Below are 18,418 nucleotides of genomic sequence, written 5' to 3'. Positions count from 1 at the left end.
CTCATCCTTTGCGCAAGCGGCGCTGAGGCAGGCAGCAAACCAGACACAGTGACTGGTGTCCCTCTGGTCTGTCAGGCGCCAGTTGCGCAGCGACCTGTCTAGTGAGGCCAGGGCGTCTGATGTCGCAGGTGAAGGCAGTGAGGGTGCTGGGCAGTGGTGGGGAATGGGCCGGAGTGTAGCATCAGCAGTTCAGTGCCAGATGGGTGGGCAGGTTAACATGGGGCAGTGCACTCCCCCCTCTGTGGAAAGAAAACTGCCCTGTTGCTGTGGAGCTGAGGCTTTCCAGCTTGGTTCTGCTCCAGCCTACCTGTACAGCTGCCCCCCTTTGCTTCTACGGGCCCAAGTGTCCCGGCCTCGTTACCCACGCCAGTGCACGGCTACTAACCCCTTCCTGGGACGGCTCTGCCACCTGCTGCTGCCTGAATTGCCGTGGGAAAGACTCCCAGGAGAGAGCTCCTTGCTGCTGATTTAGATAGTCTGAGTCTGAGCCAGAACCTGCTTAGAAGAGCCAATCAGCGCTGGCCCCCTCGCTTTGTGCCCCACCTGCCAAGGGAAGGGCAAGGCTTCATGGGCACTCATGCCAACTCGGCCAGCAGGGTGCCAGTGGGCACCCTGCTCTCTTGCCAGGTGCAGCAGGAAAAGGAACCCCAGGGTGCTGCATCGGGGTGGGGGGGGATGGGAATGCAGCACCCACCTTGCTGATGGCAGCACACTCAGCCCAGGCTAGAAATCAAAGGGAAGCTGGTGTGAGCTTTCATGAAAGTGAATCCCCATCTGCTTGGATGTTTGGTTCAGCCCTGCTTGGGCACAGCCTGCGAGCCCCTGTCTGGGGCCTCGTCTGTCCCAGCTGCAGGTCCTCGGGTTTCCAGCCAGGCTGTGGGGGAAGATGCACCAGGGAAGGGTTTAATGCTTAAGCAGGCCAGGGGAGCTCTGGGGGGGAGGAAACGAAAAGGACCTTTTCCCAAGCCATGCAGGTTACGCCTAGGGGTAAGATGATGGGAGGAGCTGTTGGGTGGGGGGGGGGGCAATGACTTTCACAGGAGAGAAGAGCAGGATCTGGAATAAAAGGAAGCGGCCTCTGACCGCCAGAAGCTGGGAGTGGCCCACGGGATGGATCACTCGGTAATGGCCCTGTTCTGTTCATCTGGCATTGGCCACCGTGGGAAGACAGGATACTGGGCTGGATGGAGTGGCTGGTCAGACCCCATGTGGCTGTTCTTATGACTGGATATTAGGGGGGAATTCTGGAAAATCAATTCAAGAGGGAGGGAGAAAGTGGGGAAATAGCCCCATGTCTTGGGGGAGGGAGGGATGGACCCAGCCATGCTAGGCTGTAGCTGTAGCTGGCTTGTGGGACTGGGGGGTGTATTGAGCACCTTCCATAAATCTGCACAGGCTTTGCCAGCTGCATATTCATAGAAATGTGCCCCTTGTTGAAACCAGGCAGCTCATTTCAAAGAGCCGGGTGCTAAAGGGGAGAGAGGGAGGGTGGCTGCAGGAAGCTATTCACTGCATCAAGCGGGGCTGGCTTTTGCCTGAGATTTGCGTCACCGGCTCCACTTGTGTGTGGTCATTCCAGGTCGCAGGGCCCTTTTCCCAAGGCTTGGGGTGATAACCCTGGTGTTCTGCTCGACTCTGGCACGGGAGATGGCGCTCTACCTACTTGAACACCTGACGGTTTCAGTTAGCACCACCTAGCTCGTACGAGTAGATCTCAAAGCACTTTGCAAAGGAAGTCAGTATCAGCCAGGGCCAGCTCCACAGCCCAGCGGGGCAAGCACCCGCCTGGGGCGGCCCTTTCCCGGGGGGGCGGCAGGCTGGGCCGGCGGACCTGCCACAGTCATGCCTGCGGGAGGTCCACCGGAGCCCCGGGAGCAGCGGACCTGCCGCAGGCATGACTGCGGACGGTTCGCTGGTCCCACGGCTCGGCTGGACCTCCCGCAGGCGTGCCTGCGGCAGCTCAACCAGAGCCGCCGGACCAGCGAACCGTCCGCAGCTGCGGGAGGTCCAGCCGAGCGACCAGCGGACCCTCCGCAGTCATGCCCGCGGGAGGTCCGCTGCTCCCGCGGCTCGGGGGCGCCTCCCGGGCATGACTGCTTGGGGCGGCCAAATTTGTAGAGCCGCCCCTGGGATCAGCATCCCCATTGTACGGATGGGGAAACTGAGGCACAGAATGGGGACATGGTTTGCCTGAGGTCACCCAGCAGGCCAGGGGCTGAGCTGGGACCCGAGTCCAGGTTTGGAGTCCTCAGTCTCCAATCCTCGGTAGTCACAGGATTCTCTTCTAAACAGCTGTGCAGTTCTCAGAGAGTTGCTGCATCCCACCCCGGATGCTGTTTCTGGGCATCCTTTGGGAGAAATGCCGGCATAGAAATGCAAAGAATTATTAACAAACCTGGGCCTGAAGCCTGGTTTTAGCAGTGACACGAAGTACGTTTCTGAAACCGCTGCTCTTACGCTTACTCCACTAAAATCAGAGCTCTGGGCTATGCCCTGTGGGCGGGGGGAGTGCGTGGTGGTCCAGCTGCCCTCGTTAGAGATTCATTCAGCGTAGCAGTCTCCTGCCGTGTGGTTTTGCATATTTGTAAATCCACTCATCCCCCAAAAGACTACGCAAGGTTGGGTGTCGGTCACTGCGCCGGTTCCCCCTTGTGTGAAGGATAAATCATAAGAACATAAGAACATAAGAAAGGCCGTACCGGGTCAGACCAAAGGTCCATCTAGCCCAGTATCTGTCTACCGACAGTGGCCAATGCCAGGTGCCCCTGAGGGAGTGAACCTAAAAGGCAACGATCAAGTGATCTCTCTCCTGCCATCCATCTCCATCCTCTGACGAACAGAGGCTAGGGACACCATTCTTACCCATCCTGGCTAATAGCCATTTATGGACTTAGCCACCATGAATTTATCCAGTCCCCTTTTAAACATTGTTATAGTCCTAGCCTTCACAACCTCCTCAGGTAAGGAGTTCCACAAGTTGGACAATCAGACAATTGGTCCATGGGCAGAGCACCAGCGTCCTGTCAGTGACTGTCGGAAGGTGCGGAGTGGGGGCAGCGCTGCGTTCGCTTGCCTCCCCAGGCCCCACCACCCAATGGAATCGGCTCTTGGCTGGCGCACGGCACGGCAGTAACCACGAGTTGACTTTTGGCCTGGGCAGTTTGCTTTGTTTTAATCTCATGCAGCATCTCGGCTGAGAGACCGGGCGCCTTAGGGAACAAAGTTCAGCCCAGCGCTGGCCACCGTTTTCATCGTGCTTGTAGACAAAAGCGTCGTAACCGGGGCCTGAGGAGGATTTGAAGCGCAGCGGCCACCTGTCTCCACCAGGGATTTGAGCTGTTTGTGACGAGTCGGGGGCTAGGGAGGCGGTTGAGACAGCTGCTGAAGTGTGCAAGTCCTCAGTCCTAGACCTGCATCTCGTTAGGGTTTTTCCTCTTCCTCGCTGGCATGGCGCATGCGGGGCCAGAGTGGGAGAGGTGGTTGTTAACCTCAGTCAGCTTAGCAAGGGGTGGGTGGGGACTTGAAAAGGGGAATGGAAGCTGCTTTCTCAGCCACGAGACGGTGGCTGCTGGGATCACAGGGTGCAGCTCTTGGAAGCACGTCAGGTTACATCTAGCATGGTCCCTCCTGGCCTTCAAATCTCTGAGTCTAGGATCTACCTGAAAATCAAAGGCTCTGAACTGAGGCTGGAATGAAAAGCAGGGGGCGGACCTGAGAGCGGAGCACGACCCTTGTGAAACTTGAGTTCTTACTGCAACCCGCCCTCCAGCCCGATTTGCACCTGCCCTTACCCTGCACTGGGGGGAGCCCGGACCGTGTCTGCGTGCGGCTGTCATGCATGGGACTGGAAGTGGCACTCAAGGGAGTTCCCGGAGCTGGCCTGTAGCCGGGGCCCCCTCCAGCTGGGTCAGGGTGATTTTGCAGATGCAGAATATTTTCCCATTAGCCACTTCCTTTATCGCTGCCCCATCTCCCAGTTCCGAGTAGCGGGGAGTTGGGGGGGGGGGGATGGGACCCAGGACCCAGCATGCGCCACCCAGTCTTTGTCCCTGTGCGCTCGAGGGTAGCAAGTTGTCGAGGTGACGCCACTGGTCTCCATAGGGAAGGGGGATGGGGTGGGGAGGATGCTATGGCAACCAGCTGGCACAGGGGAGAAGGGAAGAGGAGTTGCCTAGCAACAGAGAAAGTGCCAGGATGTTCTGATTTAACCAGCCCTGATGTTTGGGGGGAGTGGGGTGTGGAGGAGAAGCGAAGGTGTTGGTGCTGTCCTGGGGGTGGGGGTGGGGAGGATGAATCCTCTCAGGTCTGCAAACAGCTTTGGCCAGCGGGGTGGGGGGGGAGCACTGGGAAGGGGGGTGCGGGGCGCTGAGGGCAGTGCCTTTGGGCAGAGGGGTGGGGGGGAAGCACTGGGAAGGGGGCGCGGGGCGCTGAGGGCAGTGCCTTTGGGCAGAGGGGTTACCCACCCCGCTGGAGCAGCAGCCAGGCTGCGGTGCCAAGCTAGGGAGCGGCTCCCAGGGCCGAGATGTTGGCTGCAGGTCAGCGAGTCTCAGGCACTTGGGCTGGATTCATCCCAGGGGGGAATTGGGGGCTTGTTTTTCTTTTAGGAGAGCAGCTCCCCTCCCTCGGCCCAGGTTTCCCGCTGGCTGGAGCCCTATGTCCTGGAACGGCTCCGGGCTCCCTCCTACCCGCACACGCCCAGAGAAGCTCCTGTCCCATACTGGGGGGCTGGCAGTTCGCTAGCTCACCGGGACATGCGTGTCAGCCCTGGCTGCAGGCAGGGACCAGGATGGGACAGATGCTGCTCGCTGGTGCCTGTCAGGTACTGAATTGTCACCAGACGCCCCCTTACACACACCCGACTCGGACCTAGGCACACAGGGGATTGCTGCAGGGCTCTCGGTACCTCGGGCCCAGCTCTGGCTCCAGCCCAATTAAACGGATGCGGGTGAGGTGCAACGTCTCAGTGTTTGTCTCGGCCAGGCCTGTCTAGCCCATAGGAGGGTGGCAGAGCGCTGGGGGCTCAGGGAATTCACCCGTGTACGTCGCAGCGCCGGTCCCAGCTCAGCCCCTGGAGCCGAAGGGGTCACTAACGGCTCTCGGGGCTAAGCACTTTCTCGGCTCTGCGCCCAAGTCTCTGGTAGCCCAGACCAGAGCCTGCGGGGGCCATTCGGTCAGTGGGTGGACTCGGCCCAGTCATGGGAGCGTTTCTGCCCGGACCAGCGTAACGCCCAGGCCTGCAAGTGTGGAAGGTCACCAGCAGGTGGCAGCATGCCAGGCCTTATTTTTCTGTTGCCGGGACTGTTGGTTGCAGCATCTGGCTTTGTAGCGAAGAATCCCCCCAGCTCCCCGATTCCCTCCAGCCCCCCTGCTGCAGTTGGTCCCTCACACCTTCCCAGCTCCTGGGGTTGGGGGCAGCTGCTCCTCCCTGGCGCAAGTGGCTACGTCAGCCGCCTGCGGTGCCCAGCGACTCATCCGGGCTGGAGCCCTGGTCCCCTTCTGGGTTCTGCGCAGCACAGGAAGGGCCGGATTCCCCCACCCATCTGGGGGTGTTCAGGCCCCGCCACCGAAGGCTTTAGAAGCCCTAACAGCCTGGGGGGGCAGGGAACCGTTTTAACCCTGATTTCCGAAGGAACCAGCCAGGAGCAGGGGGAATTAGCAAGGAAGAGAACTGAAGGGCTGGAGGACTCAGTCTGGCTGGCCCGTAGCCAGCCCGTTTATTACAAATAGAGAGATCTATAATTTAATACCGAGCCCGGTGCTAAAGCCAGGGCCTGGGCATGGGAGCCCTGTGTCGGCGTCGCCGGGCAGCCGCAGGGTGGGGGCTGTTTGCTCTCTGGCAAAGGCAAAGCGACATTTCAGGATAAGTCCATGTGTCAGCCCCTGTGTGCAGTGCTGGGGGGGCCAGCATGGGGGGGCTGTTCGCTGAGGTCCAGCTGAGAGCCCTGAGATTATGCAGCCAACGAGGCCTGAGCAGTTGCCCAGGAGCCTGAGTTTCTGGCAGGTGTCGGTGCTGTCTGAGGTTAGGCTGGCTGGGTGGGGGTGGGGGTGGATGGCAGGCAGGGAGGGTGGTGTCTGTGTGTCAGTTGTACGGTTGGTGAGTGAGGGGTAGAGCTGTGGGGTGTGTATATACATTGGGCATGTGTGTGTACATGAGGGTGTATACCCTGGCGTGTGTGTGTGTGTGTATTGGGGGTGTACACAGTGGCATGCGTGTGTGTGTGTGTGTGTGTGCGCGCACACGCGCATTGGGGGGCATATACACTGGCGTGTGTGTGTATTGGGGGGGTGTACCTAGTGGCATGCGTGTGTGTATGTAGTGGGGGTGTACACAGTGCGCTAGGTGCATGTGTGTACGTTGGGGGTGTACACAGCGGTGTGTGTGTGTGTGTTTGTACATTGGGGGTGTATACACTGGCGTGTGTGTGTGTATGTAGTGGGGGTGTACACAATGGCATGCACGTGTGTATGTGTATACACTGGCGTGTGCGTGTATTGGGGGGTGTACCTAGTGGCATGCGTGTGTGTAGTGGGGGTGTACACAGTGGGGGGTGGGTGTACATTGGGGGTGTATATACTGGTGTGTATCTGTATGTAGTGGGGGTGTACACAATGGCATGCGTGTGTGTGTACATTGGGGGTGTATACACTGGCGTGTGTGTGTATTGGGGGGTGTACCTAGTGGCATGCGTGTGTGTAGTGGAGGTGTACACAGTGGGGGGGTGTACATTGGGGGTGTATACACTGGCGTGTGTGTGTGTATGTAGTGAGGGTGTACACAATGGCATGCGTGTGTGTATGTGTACATTGGGGGTGTATACACTAGCGTGTGTGTGTATTGGGGGGTGTACCTAGTGGCATGCGTGTGTTAGTGGCGGTGTACACGGTGGGCTGTGTGTACATTGGGGGCGTACACCGCGGCAGGTGTGTGTACCCACTGGGGTGTCAGTCCGGGCAAGGCTCCATGCCCACGCCTGCGTCCCCGCCTGTGCGTTCCTGCACACGTCCCAGCTCCTCCCCCATCCCGCTAGCTGGGGCAGGTCTTGTTCCCGCCCTGGAAGTCCGGCCAGACCCTCAGCAGGTCCGTGGGCCCGAAGTGATGCACCAGCACCACCTTGGAGAACCGGCACTTCTCGTACTCCAGCCTGGCGATGTTGAAGAGGCCCCAGGGGCTGTCGGTCACGCTGACGCCCAGCTTGTGCAAACAGAGCCCCATGAACACGTCCTCCATGTTGATGACCCGGAGGGTCTGGGCCACCCCATACACCTTCTTGGCGAGGTCTCCGGAGAGCACGTAGCCGGGGCCGCCGCAGTACGGGGGGTAGGTGTCGTTGGGGTACACCGCCCGGGGCACGTACCACTTGTACGCCTTGCTCCGCAGCGGCCCCGTGTTCCTGTAGATGTAGCCCGTCATGAAGTCCTTCTTGGGCGGCAGCTGGGGCTGCAGCAGCTCCCGGGCGAGGAAGCCCACGTTGAGGAAGACGTCGCTGTCGGCCTTCATCACGTAGCTGGCATTGGGGCAGTGCCGGCTCACCCACTCCATGCCCAGCAGCGTCTTCAGGGTCAGGTTGTTGTAGGTGTCCAGGAAGTCCTGCTGGATGATGTCACGGTGCAGGGCGCTCTCCTCCTCCAGCAGCCGCTGCAGCGGGGAGCCGTAGCGCGGGTGGACCCCGGCCAGGAAGAGCCGCACCATGGAGACCCCGGGCACGGCGCTCTCGTTGCCCCAGGTCTGGCGGATGACGTTCCTCACCACGATGTCCTTGGGCTCCGTCACCACCAGCAGCACCAGGAAGGGCGCCCGCTCCCGGCACTTGTCCGGCTCGTTCAGGAGGAAGCGGTAGCTGTAGGGGTAGACGACCTGCAGCGGGTGCCTGGTGGCCGCTGGCGGGCGGCTGGGCACGGGCACAGGCATGGAGTCCCCAGCTCGCTCCTCCTCGGCGCCTCGCCACTGGAAGATGGGGCTGCCGTGGAGCTGCTCCGCAGAGACAGGCTCACCCCGGGGTGCATACAAGAGCTCCCACGGCAGGGTGCTGGGGGAGTCCTGGTGGACGATGAGAACCAGCAGGGAGAGGCAGGAGAAGCAGGCGAAGAGCAGCTTGCGCGGGAAGCCGGGCCTCATGCTGGCAGAGATCTCAGGGACGGGACAGCGTCGCGGCTCTCTCCGGCTTCGTTACAGCGCAGCCCTAGAGAGAGGGAGGCCCCGTCTGCGTTAGAGCGCGAGCGGCCACGAGCCACGGGGAGCAAGCCCGGCCCCCTGGGGCAGTGACCCCAGCTCCCGGGGGGCTGGGGCTGCTAGTGGATGGGAGATCACCGTGTGCTGCAGGGGTAGGGGGGCGTGCCACTCAGTCAGCTGCCGCCAATGCCCCAGCCTGGCACTAGGGGGCACTGTGCTGCAGGGACCAGGGGGCTCAGCAGGGGGCGCTCTCCCCTGGCAGTCGGGGCTGCCCCCAATGCCCCAGCCTGGCACTAGGGGGCGCTGTGCTGCAGGGACCAGGGGGCTCAGCAGGGGGCGCTCTCCCCTGGCAGTCGGGGCTGTCCCCAATGCCCCAGCCTGGCACTAGGGGGCGCTGTGCTGCAGGGACCAAGGGGCTCAGCAGGGGGCGCTCTCCCCTGGCAGTCGGTGCTGCCCCCAATGCCCCAGCCTGGCACTAGGGGGTGCTGTGCTGCAGGGACCAGGGGGCTCAGCAGGGGGCGCTCTCCCCTGGCAGTCGGGGCTGTCCCCAATGCCCCAGCCTGGCACTAGGGGGCGCTGTGCTGCAGGGACCAAGGGGCTCAGCAGGGGGCGCTCTCCCCTGGCAGTCGGGGCTGCCCCCAATGCCCCAGTCTGGCACTAGGGGGCGCTGTGCTGCAGGGACCAGGGGGCTCAGCAGGGGGCGCTCTCCCCTGGCAGTCGGGGCTGTCCCCAATGCCCCAGCCTGGCACTAGGGGGCGCTGTGCTGCAGGGACCAGGGGGCTCAGCAGGGGGCGCTCTCCCCTGGCAGTCGGGGCTGCCCCCAATGCCCCAGCCTGGCACTAGGGGGTGCTGTGCTGCAGGGACCAGGGGGCTCAGCAGGGGGCGCTCTCCCCTGGCAGTCGGGGCTGCCCCCAATGCCCCAGCCTGGCACTAGGGGGCGCTGTGCTGCAGGGACCAGGGGGCTCAGAGGGGGCGCTCTCCCCTGGCAGTCGGGGCTGCCCCCAATGCCCCAGCCTGGCACTAGGGGGCGCTGTGCTGCAGGGACCAGGGGACTCAGCAGGGGGTGCTCTCCCCTGGCAGTCGGTGCTGCCCCCAATGCCCCAGCCTGGCACTAGGGGGCGCTGTGCTGCAGGGACCAGGGGGCTCAGCAGGGGGCGCTCTCCCCTGGCAGTCGGTGCTGCCCCCAATGCCCCAGTCTGGCACTAGGGGGCGCTGTGCTGCAGGGAGTGGGGTGGGGGCTCAGTAGGGGGCGCTCTCCCCTCTGAATTGGCAGAGTGGGTGAGCCATGACAAACAAGGTCCTCTGGCCCTTACGCTGCTGCCCTGGCTGCACCTGCCTCATTCCATTGCCCTTCCTAAAGCCCCCTCGCAACTGCAGCAGGAGACACTGCCCAGCCGTTATGCCCCCCAGCGCCCCCCCCAAACTGGTGTGCAGTGTTGCCGTCCGGCTGGTGCACACACGGGCTGCTCCACCGCAGAGGCAGCTGCAGCTCAGTGGCTGGTGAGCAGCAGTTCCTGTCTCTCTCTCAGTGACCAGCACCACCTCGCACTCCACACGCACCAGGGGCTGGAAAACCCCCAGTGGGGCAGGGGGCTCCTGGTCTCTGGGACGCAGGTGCTGGGAGGGACCAAGGCGGGATAGTGTGAGACCAAAGCGTCCAGCCCCACGTGCCCCAGACAGGCAGCGCTTTGCAGCCAGCCTCCTCCTGCGGCAGCTCCATGAGTCACCCGCACCCACCCCGCTGCCTCCTGCCGGCCCCAGCATCCTGGAACGTTGATTCTCAGATTGCGGGAGATCCGGGACGGGCAGGGGCACCCCTTGGCCTGCTGAGCCGGAAACAGAGTCCAGCAGCGTCTGGGCCTGTGCCCAGAGCAAACACGGGGGTGGGGGTGGGGGTGGGGGTGGGGGGGTCTGGTGCAGAGCTTAGCACCGGGACACCTCGGCCAAGTGTAAACAGCTTGGTGTGGTGCGGAGTGGGCAGCGCTTGCCTGCTGCTCTGCGGCTGAACCTGTTGGCTGATGTATTTAATCTTCTGCCTCCCCAGAGTTGTTCGGGATCAAGGCAGTGGGGAGGGGAGGGGATGTTGGGAGCTGGGCTCCAGGCTGCCTGGGTTCTGTCCTGGCTCTGGGAGGGGAGTGGGGTCTAGTGGTTAAAGCGGGAGGGGCTGGGAGCCAGGACTCCTGGGTTCTCTCCCCGGCTCTGGGAGGGGAGTGGGGTCTAGTGGTTAGAGCGGGAGGGGCTGGGAGCCAGGACTCCTGGGTTCTCTCCCCGGTTCTGGGAGGGGAGTGGGGTCTAGTGGTTAGAGCAGGAGGGGCTGGGAGCCAGGACTCCTGGGTTCACTCACTAGGTGAGCAGGGTGAAGGCCCGTCCCGTCGCTGTGTCTGGCTGGCTGGCAGCCCATGGCACTGGGTGGCAACTGGCCAGCCTGCCCACCACACCCTGGAAGGCGAGATCTTCGCAGGGTAGGGAACGGCAAACAAGGAAGAGTCTCTGCCTCTCCCACTGGGGCCTCCCCGCCGGCTGCTGGGCAGCATTCCTGGGGCCCTGTGGTATTTCCTCCACGGGCGATTGATGCCTTTGGCAGCCGTGCTGTTCCAGAGCCAACGGGCCGTAAGAGCTGGTGACAAGGGGAATTGCCAGAGTCGGGAGCTGCCGCCCAGCGGTTCGCAGCCCCGTGAACCTGGCCCCGGCAAGGCCCCGGTGTGCAATGGGTGTAAAATGCTGTGTGGGCAGAAAAAGGACGGGCCTGTGGCTGGGGCTCTAGCTTAGCACTCGGGAGCCCAGCGGCAAGGCCCTGCTCTGCCGTGGCGTTCCTGAGTGATGCCATGACTCAGTTTCCACCTGTGTGTGATGCGCTGCCCCCCACAGGGGCTGGGGGTGTGAGGATCAAGGCACTGCAGATTTGACTCCACTACTCAGCTGATGGGGGGATGGACAGAGAGATTTCCCCTCTAGTGGCCGCTCTGCATACAGGATAACAGCCCACTACTGCCGCGCGCTAACGGAGCTGCTGCTTTAGCACAACCCAGAGAGGCTTGTGCTGTGGACATGAGGTTACAGCGCTCAACCTCCACCCTGGAAATTATTAGCGTTATTATGTCACTAGGATGGTAGCACTGAAAGGCCGCAATCAAAATCAGGGCCCCGTCGCTCTGGGCGCTGCCCAGACCCCAGCCAAGATCAGGGCCCCGTCGTGCCAGGCGCTGCCCAGACCCCAGCCGAGCTCAGGGCCCCGTCGCACCGGGCGCTGCCCAGACCCCCACTGAGATCAGGGCCCCGTCGCCTGTATCTGGTGCTCAGACCGGAGGAGCTAATGGTTCCTTCTGGCCTGAAACGCTGACACTAGCACAGAGGAGACCACACACCGGGTGTCAGTGGAAGTGATCTGGATCTGAAATGGAGCCTTGAACTCCCCCCCTACACAATGCAACTTTCCAAAGAGTTTCACAGTGACACAGGTCGAAAACGAACCATCTGCTTGTAAAGGCGTCTTGTTGGGCCGATAAGAGCCTGCCGAAGTGCATGTCCCGTGTCCTCCTGCTGGGGGACGCACGCCGAGCGGCCTTGATGCTATAGCTTAGACACGACCCCCGAATGTGGTTTCGGAATGAAACCGTCCAACCCGCTCAGTAACATTCTGTAGCTGGGTTTATCTGCCCCCAGGGACGTGCACCACCGTGGATTCCTTTTCAGGACCTGCACGTGGTACTAATTAGACGATTGGATTCTGATCTACTTTGGCTGCTGCCTTGCTGATTCGGCGGCGGCGTTGTTTGGTTTCATGCTCAGTGGCGGATTCTATTTCTATTTACGAACATAGGAACGGCCAGACTGGGTCAGACCAAAGGCCCATCCAGCCCAGTGTCCTGTCTGCCGACAGTGGCCAGTGCCAGGTGCCCCAGAGGGAATGGCGGATCACCAAGTGATCCATCCCCCATCGCCCATTCCCAGCGTCTGGCTGGCTAATTAACCTTTCATCATCAGACTGTCCAACCCCTGGGGCCGCAGCCTCTGCGCCCCTGGCAGTGGTTAGCGTATTTACCCTTGTCAGGCAGGGAGGGGCCATTCCCACTTTACAGAGAGAAGCTCCCAGCAGCCCCCCTGAGCTTGGAGACTCTCTCAGAGCCTGGGTGAGTTTTATGGCCTTCGAGTGCAATTACACAGACCGACATAAGGGCAATCGCAGCTCATGCTTCCTGGCGGAGCAAGGGAGGGACTGGGGCAGGGCTGGAGGGACCAACTGCCCCTTTCTTCCCCTCCCTCCTTGCAGGTCGGCACAGTGGGCCGAAGCCATGCCAGGCTCGTCCCCTCGCTGCCGTTCCTCTCACGTATCAGGCGTTGGCCACTGTTGGAGGCGGGGGACAGGACGCAGCTAGGAACCGTGCGCGCCGGCCACTCAGCCAGGATGGCAGGCGAGGTATTTCCAGTGGTTCTGTTATACAAGGCCCTGGCCAGACCTCGTCTGCAATGCCGGGTGCGTGTTGCAGCGAGAGGAACTCAGATCCCCGGAAGGGAGAGGAGCTACTGACACTAAGGGCCAACACTGGCACCTTCCTCTGCGGGGCCTCGGCGCGGCTGACGCTGGTTTATCCAGGAGAGGATTAAGAGTGAGTTGCTCACAGGGCCGGCTCCAGAGCCCAGCGGGGCAAGCACCTGCCTGGGGCGGCCCTTTCCCGGGGGGGTGGCAGGCTGGGCCGGCGGACCTGCCGCAGTCATGCCTGCGGGAGGTCCACCGGAGCCCCGGGAGCAGCGGACCTGCCGCAGGCATGACTGCGGAGGGGACGCTCGGCCGGCGGCTCCAGTGGACCTCCCGCAGGCATGCCTGCGGCAGCTCAACCGGAGCCGCCGGACCTGCGAACCGGCCGCAGCTGCGGGAGGTCCAGCCGAGCCGCGCGACCAGTGGACCCTCTGCAGTCATGCCCGCGGGAGGTCCGCTGCTCCCGCGGCTCAGGGGCGCCTCCCGGGCATGACTGCTTGGGGCGGCCAAAAACCTAGAGCCGCCCCTGGTTGCTCACAGTTGAGAGGAAAAGTCTGACCTAGCAGGTGAGGCCGGGGCAGCTCCGTCAGGCTAACTGGGGCTGCAGATTTAACTTCCTATCCTGAGCGCCACTGCGGGAAAGGGACTGAAAGTCCCTGAAGCGTCACGTTGACCTAGAACAACGAACGCCGTCGCCGACGGGAAACGGTGCCACCGGGCGCCAGCCAAAGGCCTCCTGCGGTAACTCAGGCACTGTGTGAAAACCAGGCCTGGGAAACGAGGCCTCCACGGGGCCAGACCTCAATGGGCCAGACTTGGGGGCTGGAAATGAGGCCACGGGAGGACGGGCTGGCCTGCTCCCGGCCCAGCTGGGCGGCCTCACCATTGGACCTTCGTTGTCCCGAGCCCAAGAGCTGGCCTGAGCGGGCGACCCAGAGGCCATCACCTCTAGGCGGGATCCCAACCACCCCCGGCATACGAGCCCGTCCCACGCCCCTCGGGTGCCCTTTCCTGCCACACCTCCTAGCTCCTGCCCAGCGGCGCCTGGTGCCTTTGATAAAGCTTTTTGCAACACCGGGGCTGGTTTGATAAAGATTTTTGCAACCCCGCAGTGAGCCCGCGGCCACAATGAGCCGGAGGAAGCACCACCCTTGGCACCCTGACGCAGGGCTGTGTTTGCCAGGCCTCGGAGCGGCTGCCCAGCCCGTGCGCCAGGCCTGTGTTTATCCAGGAACAAGCTGACAAGGAAAAGTCAACTTGGTTCCTGTTTGTTCTTCCCCCCGGCCTGTGTTTGGTTTTGTCGTCTACGAACCGCAGCCCCGCTCAGCCTGTCGCTGCCCCCCCACCAGGCCAGTTATCACCGGCTTTACCACCACCCCAAAGCGTCAAAGCGCAGGGCGTGACCCCGCTGCCCCGCTGGGGGCCCAGGGCCGGGCAAATGAAACCCTCCCCAGCCCCCCGCTTTCGGTAGCTTTAATAAAGGCTCCAAGGCTCTTTGCTGGCAGGTTTGCCGCGGCGCTGAGCAGGCTCCGGCTCCCACCCCCCCACCCCTCGGGTTCATGGTGGCCAGTTCCAGGGTCGTGTTAGCACCGCTGGCTCCTAGGGTCCATTCGTTCCAGCTCAATTAATGCCCCAGCCCAGCGCCGGCTGCTGGGCACCACCCATTGGGACTGGACTAAGGGGGTTTTCATCGGGAAGGGGGATTAGCCGGGGCCAGGCCCGGGGTCTTTTCTCCCTCACTCAGGCTCTGTACTTTGACTTCAACTTCGCTCTAGCCCCACCCCAAGCCCTGGGCTGGACACGGGGCTCTCCGGGGGAGCTTGTCAGGCCTGCGCTATGCAGGAGCAGGGGGCAGCACCGCTGGGCGGTGGCCCTGGCGCTCGGCTGGGCAGCTGGTGCTAAAGGGCAGCGAGGGGACTGCGGAGAGACGGCCCCTGAGGGCAGCGCGAGGCCCAGGCTCTGATCAAGGCCCCGGTTGCCTTGCACAGACCCGTGGCCAGAGACGGCCCCCGCCCTGTCCCAGAGCCCCGGCAAGACGCTGGTTCTAGTCCTGGGCCAAGCGTGTCCTTGGTGTGTCACTTCTGCAGCTATAAACCCAGGCTAACGGTGCTGCGCTGCCAGGCGTTCCCCGTGCGATCAGGGGCCACTGCTGGTAACAGGCCCTGCTGATTGCCCTGGGGCGTTGGCTGCTAAGCAGCTTTTCACACCCAGGAGCCAGAGCAGTAAAAATCTTTCTAGGGCTCTGGGAGTGCCCAGCGCACAGCTGTTTTCTAAAGCCTCGCCCTCTTCCCTTCCCGGCTGGGAAGCGGGGGCAGGACTGCAGGATTGCAGGGCCGGGGGAGATCTGGTCACAAGGGGAACCATTAGCAGCAGAGGGTCAGGGTTTAGGAGTCCACATTTGTGTTACTGCCAGGAAGGCAGGGGGACCAGACAGCAAGTGTGAAAAATCGGGATGGGGGTGGGGGGTAATAGGAGCCGATATAAGAAAAAGACCCAAAAATCGGGACCGTCCCTGTAAAATCAGGACATCTGGTCACCCGACAGGAAAGCAGCTATGGCAGACAGCTGAGAGCAGCGGGCTACCCCCCCCCCCCCCGTTCTGGGAGCTGAATGGGGTCCAGAGGTTAGAGCAGGGGGGGCTGGGAGCCAGGACTCCTGGGTTCTATCCCTAGCTCTGGGAGGGGAGTGGGGTTTAGTGGTCAGAGCACAGTCAGGGTTTTTATTACCTTGTGCCAATTCCTCCCCTGCTCCATGCCTCAGTTTCCCCCTCTGTAAAAGGGATGGTCCTGCCTCCGTGAAGTGCTTTGAACTCCATGGATGGAAAGCACCCGTGGCAGGCTCTGTACCGTAGAGTCGCTAATGGCAGGTACTTACCAGGCTCCCACTCTGGTCTCTGGGCATCCCGTGGGGGTGGGCTATTCCCCCACAGCAGCTCCGTGGCTCACCCACAGTCCAACAGGGACTCGAACCCGGGGCCAGGCCAGCAATCTAAACACTGCTCCCCTCTGCCCCCTCACCGACTCTGGGAGGGAGGGAGGGAGGACGGCGCAAAGGTGACAGTGGAAGCTGGAGCCAGGTGCTCTGAGGTGAGCGAAAGGGCGTGGCACCGAGAGCGCAGGGCTGGGGCAAGCCGGTTAGAGCACATTTCGGCCGACGACTCACCGGAAAATGTGATTTCCCCAGCACCCGTGGGAAGGGGCGGGGTCCCGCTGCGCCCCCAGCAGGAGGGGGGGAGCCAGGGACTCAATCGTCCCTTTGGGGCCCCGGCTTCTCCCGGCTAGCTGGGGAATCGTGCCCCGGAAGGGTCGGGGGCTAGTTAAAGCCCTGCTAGGACCGGGGGGGGGGGGTGTGGTCAGTTACATTCAGCCCCATCAAACCCAGCCCCAGGGAGCGGGAGCGAGAGCGGGCCCGATCCTGGAAGCCCTGACAGGCGAGTGCAGCGTCACTAGGGTGACCGGCCGTCCCGCTGTGATTGGGACCATCCAGCATGAGGGGCTTTGGCTTCTATACGCATCTATTCCTGACACACACCCCCCCCCGCCGAAAAAGTGTCCCGATTTTGCACCCTTGTTATCTGGTCACCCCGAGCGTTACGCCCATGAGTCAGATCCCGCTCGGCCAGCGGGGAAGCAGGAAGGTGGCCGGCAGCTAAACTCCCAGCCAGGCTTCAGCCTTGGCAACAGGATTTTCCAATTTTCCGTGCAAGCCCCGTTGAGGCTGATGCACAGAGTCATGTCACAAATGTCACAGCTGGGGCTGTGGGGGTAGAAGGGCTGGGCTGGGGCTCAGGAGACCAGAGTTCAGTTCCTGCCCCTGGCTCCCTGTGTCGAGTCACTGCCACGCTCCGTGCCTCGGTTTCCCCCCACCCCAGTGCAGTTAGACTGTTAGATCTTTGGGGCCGGGATTGTCTCTCGCGCTGTGTCTGGGCAGCGCCCGGCACGACGGGGCCCTGATTTCAGCGGGCGACTACTGTAACAGACGCAATCCTAAGCCCCTTTCAAAGTCCTGCTTGAAGCTGGCCGGGGCCGAGAGCCCTTTGCAGGGAAGGAATCACAAGCAGTACGGAAAAGCAGCCAGTCCGCGATTCAGCCCAGCCCTCAGCGAGCCCAGCCTGCCTGGGGAGCTGCTCTAACCCCACGGGGGAGTCCTGCCCCCAGCCCCTCCCATGAGACCCCCCAGCCCTTGCCTGGTCTCTGCAAACCCCCCACAGCAGGGACTCTCCCATTCAGAATTGCAGATCCCGGGCGCCTCACCTTGGGGGGAGCCGCATGGGCCTCTTGGTTAGATTCCCCCTCCCTCCCCTCCAGCAACAAGGCCCTGACCCACCCGGTGCTTGTGGGGCGACCGGCAGCGTGGCAGGGACGGGGTTAAACCAGCCAGCACAGCACACAGGGAGCATGAACCGAGCCCAAGAGCCCAGGCGTGATGGGGGGTTTCCACCGCGCTGGCTGGGCCGAGCAATTCCTCCGGCGCAGGATGGTGCGGCTTGTCTTCCTTCCCCTTTACCGTGAGAGCGCGAGAGCGCGCGCGAGAGAGAGCGAGCTGCTGCTAAGGTCTGGTACAAGCCTTCTCCTCACTCGCTAGCCCAGGGGGAGGCCACCCATGGCCCGGGTGCCGAAGGCGGCACGTGAGCTGCTTTCAGGGGCACTCACCCTGCCGGGGCCTGGCCACCGCTCCGGGGGGCTCCGCATTTTAACTGAATTTTAAATTAAGCTTCTTAAACATTTTAAAAACCTTATTTACTTTACGTACAACACGAGTTTAGTTCTATATTATAGACGACTAGCCAGAGCCCTTCTAAAAACGTTCCAGCGTGTGACCGGCACGCGGACCCGTCCGTCAGGGTGAATAAATGACGACTCGGCCCAGCACGTCTGGAAGGTGCCGACACCTGCCCAGCGGGTTCTCCTGGCGTCTTCCCTTAGCTCCCTGTCGCTCTCTCTCCAGCCGCCTATCTGACTGGTCCTTCTAACCCGCTTTCCAATTGTTCCTCCTGCCTGTCACACCGCTCCCTTCTCCTCGCTCTCCCGTTCAGCCGTGGCCCGTTTCCTTTTCTCGGGCCAGGCGTTCTAGCCATTTCGCTCCCCCCCCCACCGCTTTCCTTCCCCGTCCTCCCAGCGTCTCCCGCTCACCTGTGGCCCGTGCGGTGCCGCCCGTCTGAGCCCTGCTCGCGTCTCTCTCCTGTCCCGGGCCCCTCCCGGCACACTTTATTCCACGCGCTCTGGGCGCGGGGGGAGGGTTGCACAAGGCGGCTGACGACAGCGCCCGCCCCGCAAACTTCCTGCTTCCCTCCCTTGCCGGGGCAGGTCCCTGCTGCCCGCTGCTTGGGGGCAGGGGATGGGGGTGGCTGGCTGGGCTGGGCACTCACCTGTGCTGCGACAGGGTGGGCTGGGCCAGCCGCTTTCCCTGACGTCAAGGCCCTGCTGCCACCTGGCCCCGGGTACCAGGATCTGGGCCCCTCTCGGGTGTGGGGTCTGGGCCTTGTCTGCCCCAGGGAACCTCCCCGCTCCCGGTCCTGGCCAGGCGCTGGGGGTTGGTGATCAGGGCTGAGGATCAAGCACCTGTCGGTCTCTGGGCCGCCCCCCCTTGCAGCTCTGGGGCCTAATCCTCCCCCCCACTGAGCCTGATCCTTCCCCCTCCCCCCACCAGCCCTGGGCCTGATCCTTCCCCCTCCCCCCACCAGCCCTGGGCCTGATCCTTGTCGGACCCCCTTGGATTGCCCAGCGCGGCCCCCGGAGCTGCTCACCGCTCCCTGGGCCGTCACCGGCTCC

General features: G+C 62.7%; 1 protein-coding gene across 1 annotated transcript; it reads right to left on the bottom strand.

The window, feature by feature from the left end:
* Positions 1-6,626: 6,626 nt before the first annotated feature.
* Positions 6,627-17,847, bottom strand: LOC123353690 (beta-1,3-galactosyltransferase 2-like). The gene is made up of 2 exons (XM_044995014.1): positions 17,780-17,847; positions 6,627-8,180 (listed from the first exon to the last, which is right to left on the bottom strand). Exon 2 carries the CDS (start codon positions 8,114-8,116, stop codon positions 7,025-7,027), a length of 1,092 nt encoding a protein of 363 aa, XP_044850949.1. The 5' UTR covers positions 8,117-8,180; positions 17,780-17,847; the 3' UTR covers positions 6,627-7,024.
* Between the last annotated feature and the right edge of the window lie 571 nt (positions 17,848-18,418).

The sequence above is a fragment of the Mauremys mutica genome, chromosome 20, assembly GCF_020497125.1.
Source record: "Mauremys mutica isolate MM-2020 ecotype Southern chromosome 20, ASM2049712v1, whole genome shotgun sequence".
In the NCBI taxonomy this organism is placed as follows: Eukaryota; Metazoa; Chordata; order Testudines; family Geoemydidae; genus Mauremys; species Mauremys mutica.
The sequence above is the reverse complement of the archived record's forward strand: the minus strand, read 5'-3'. Positions and strand labels throughout refer to the sequence as shown.

What these genes read in the sequence shown, in the direction of transcription:
- LOC123353690 (XM_044995014.1), bottom strand. Translation starts at nt 8,116, where the DNA reads ATGAGGCCCGGCTTCCCGCGCAAGCTGCTCTTCGCCTGCTTCTCCTGC.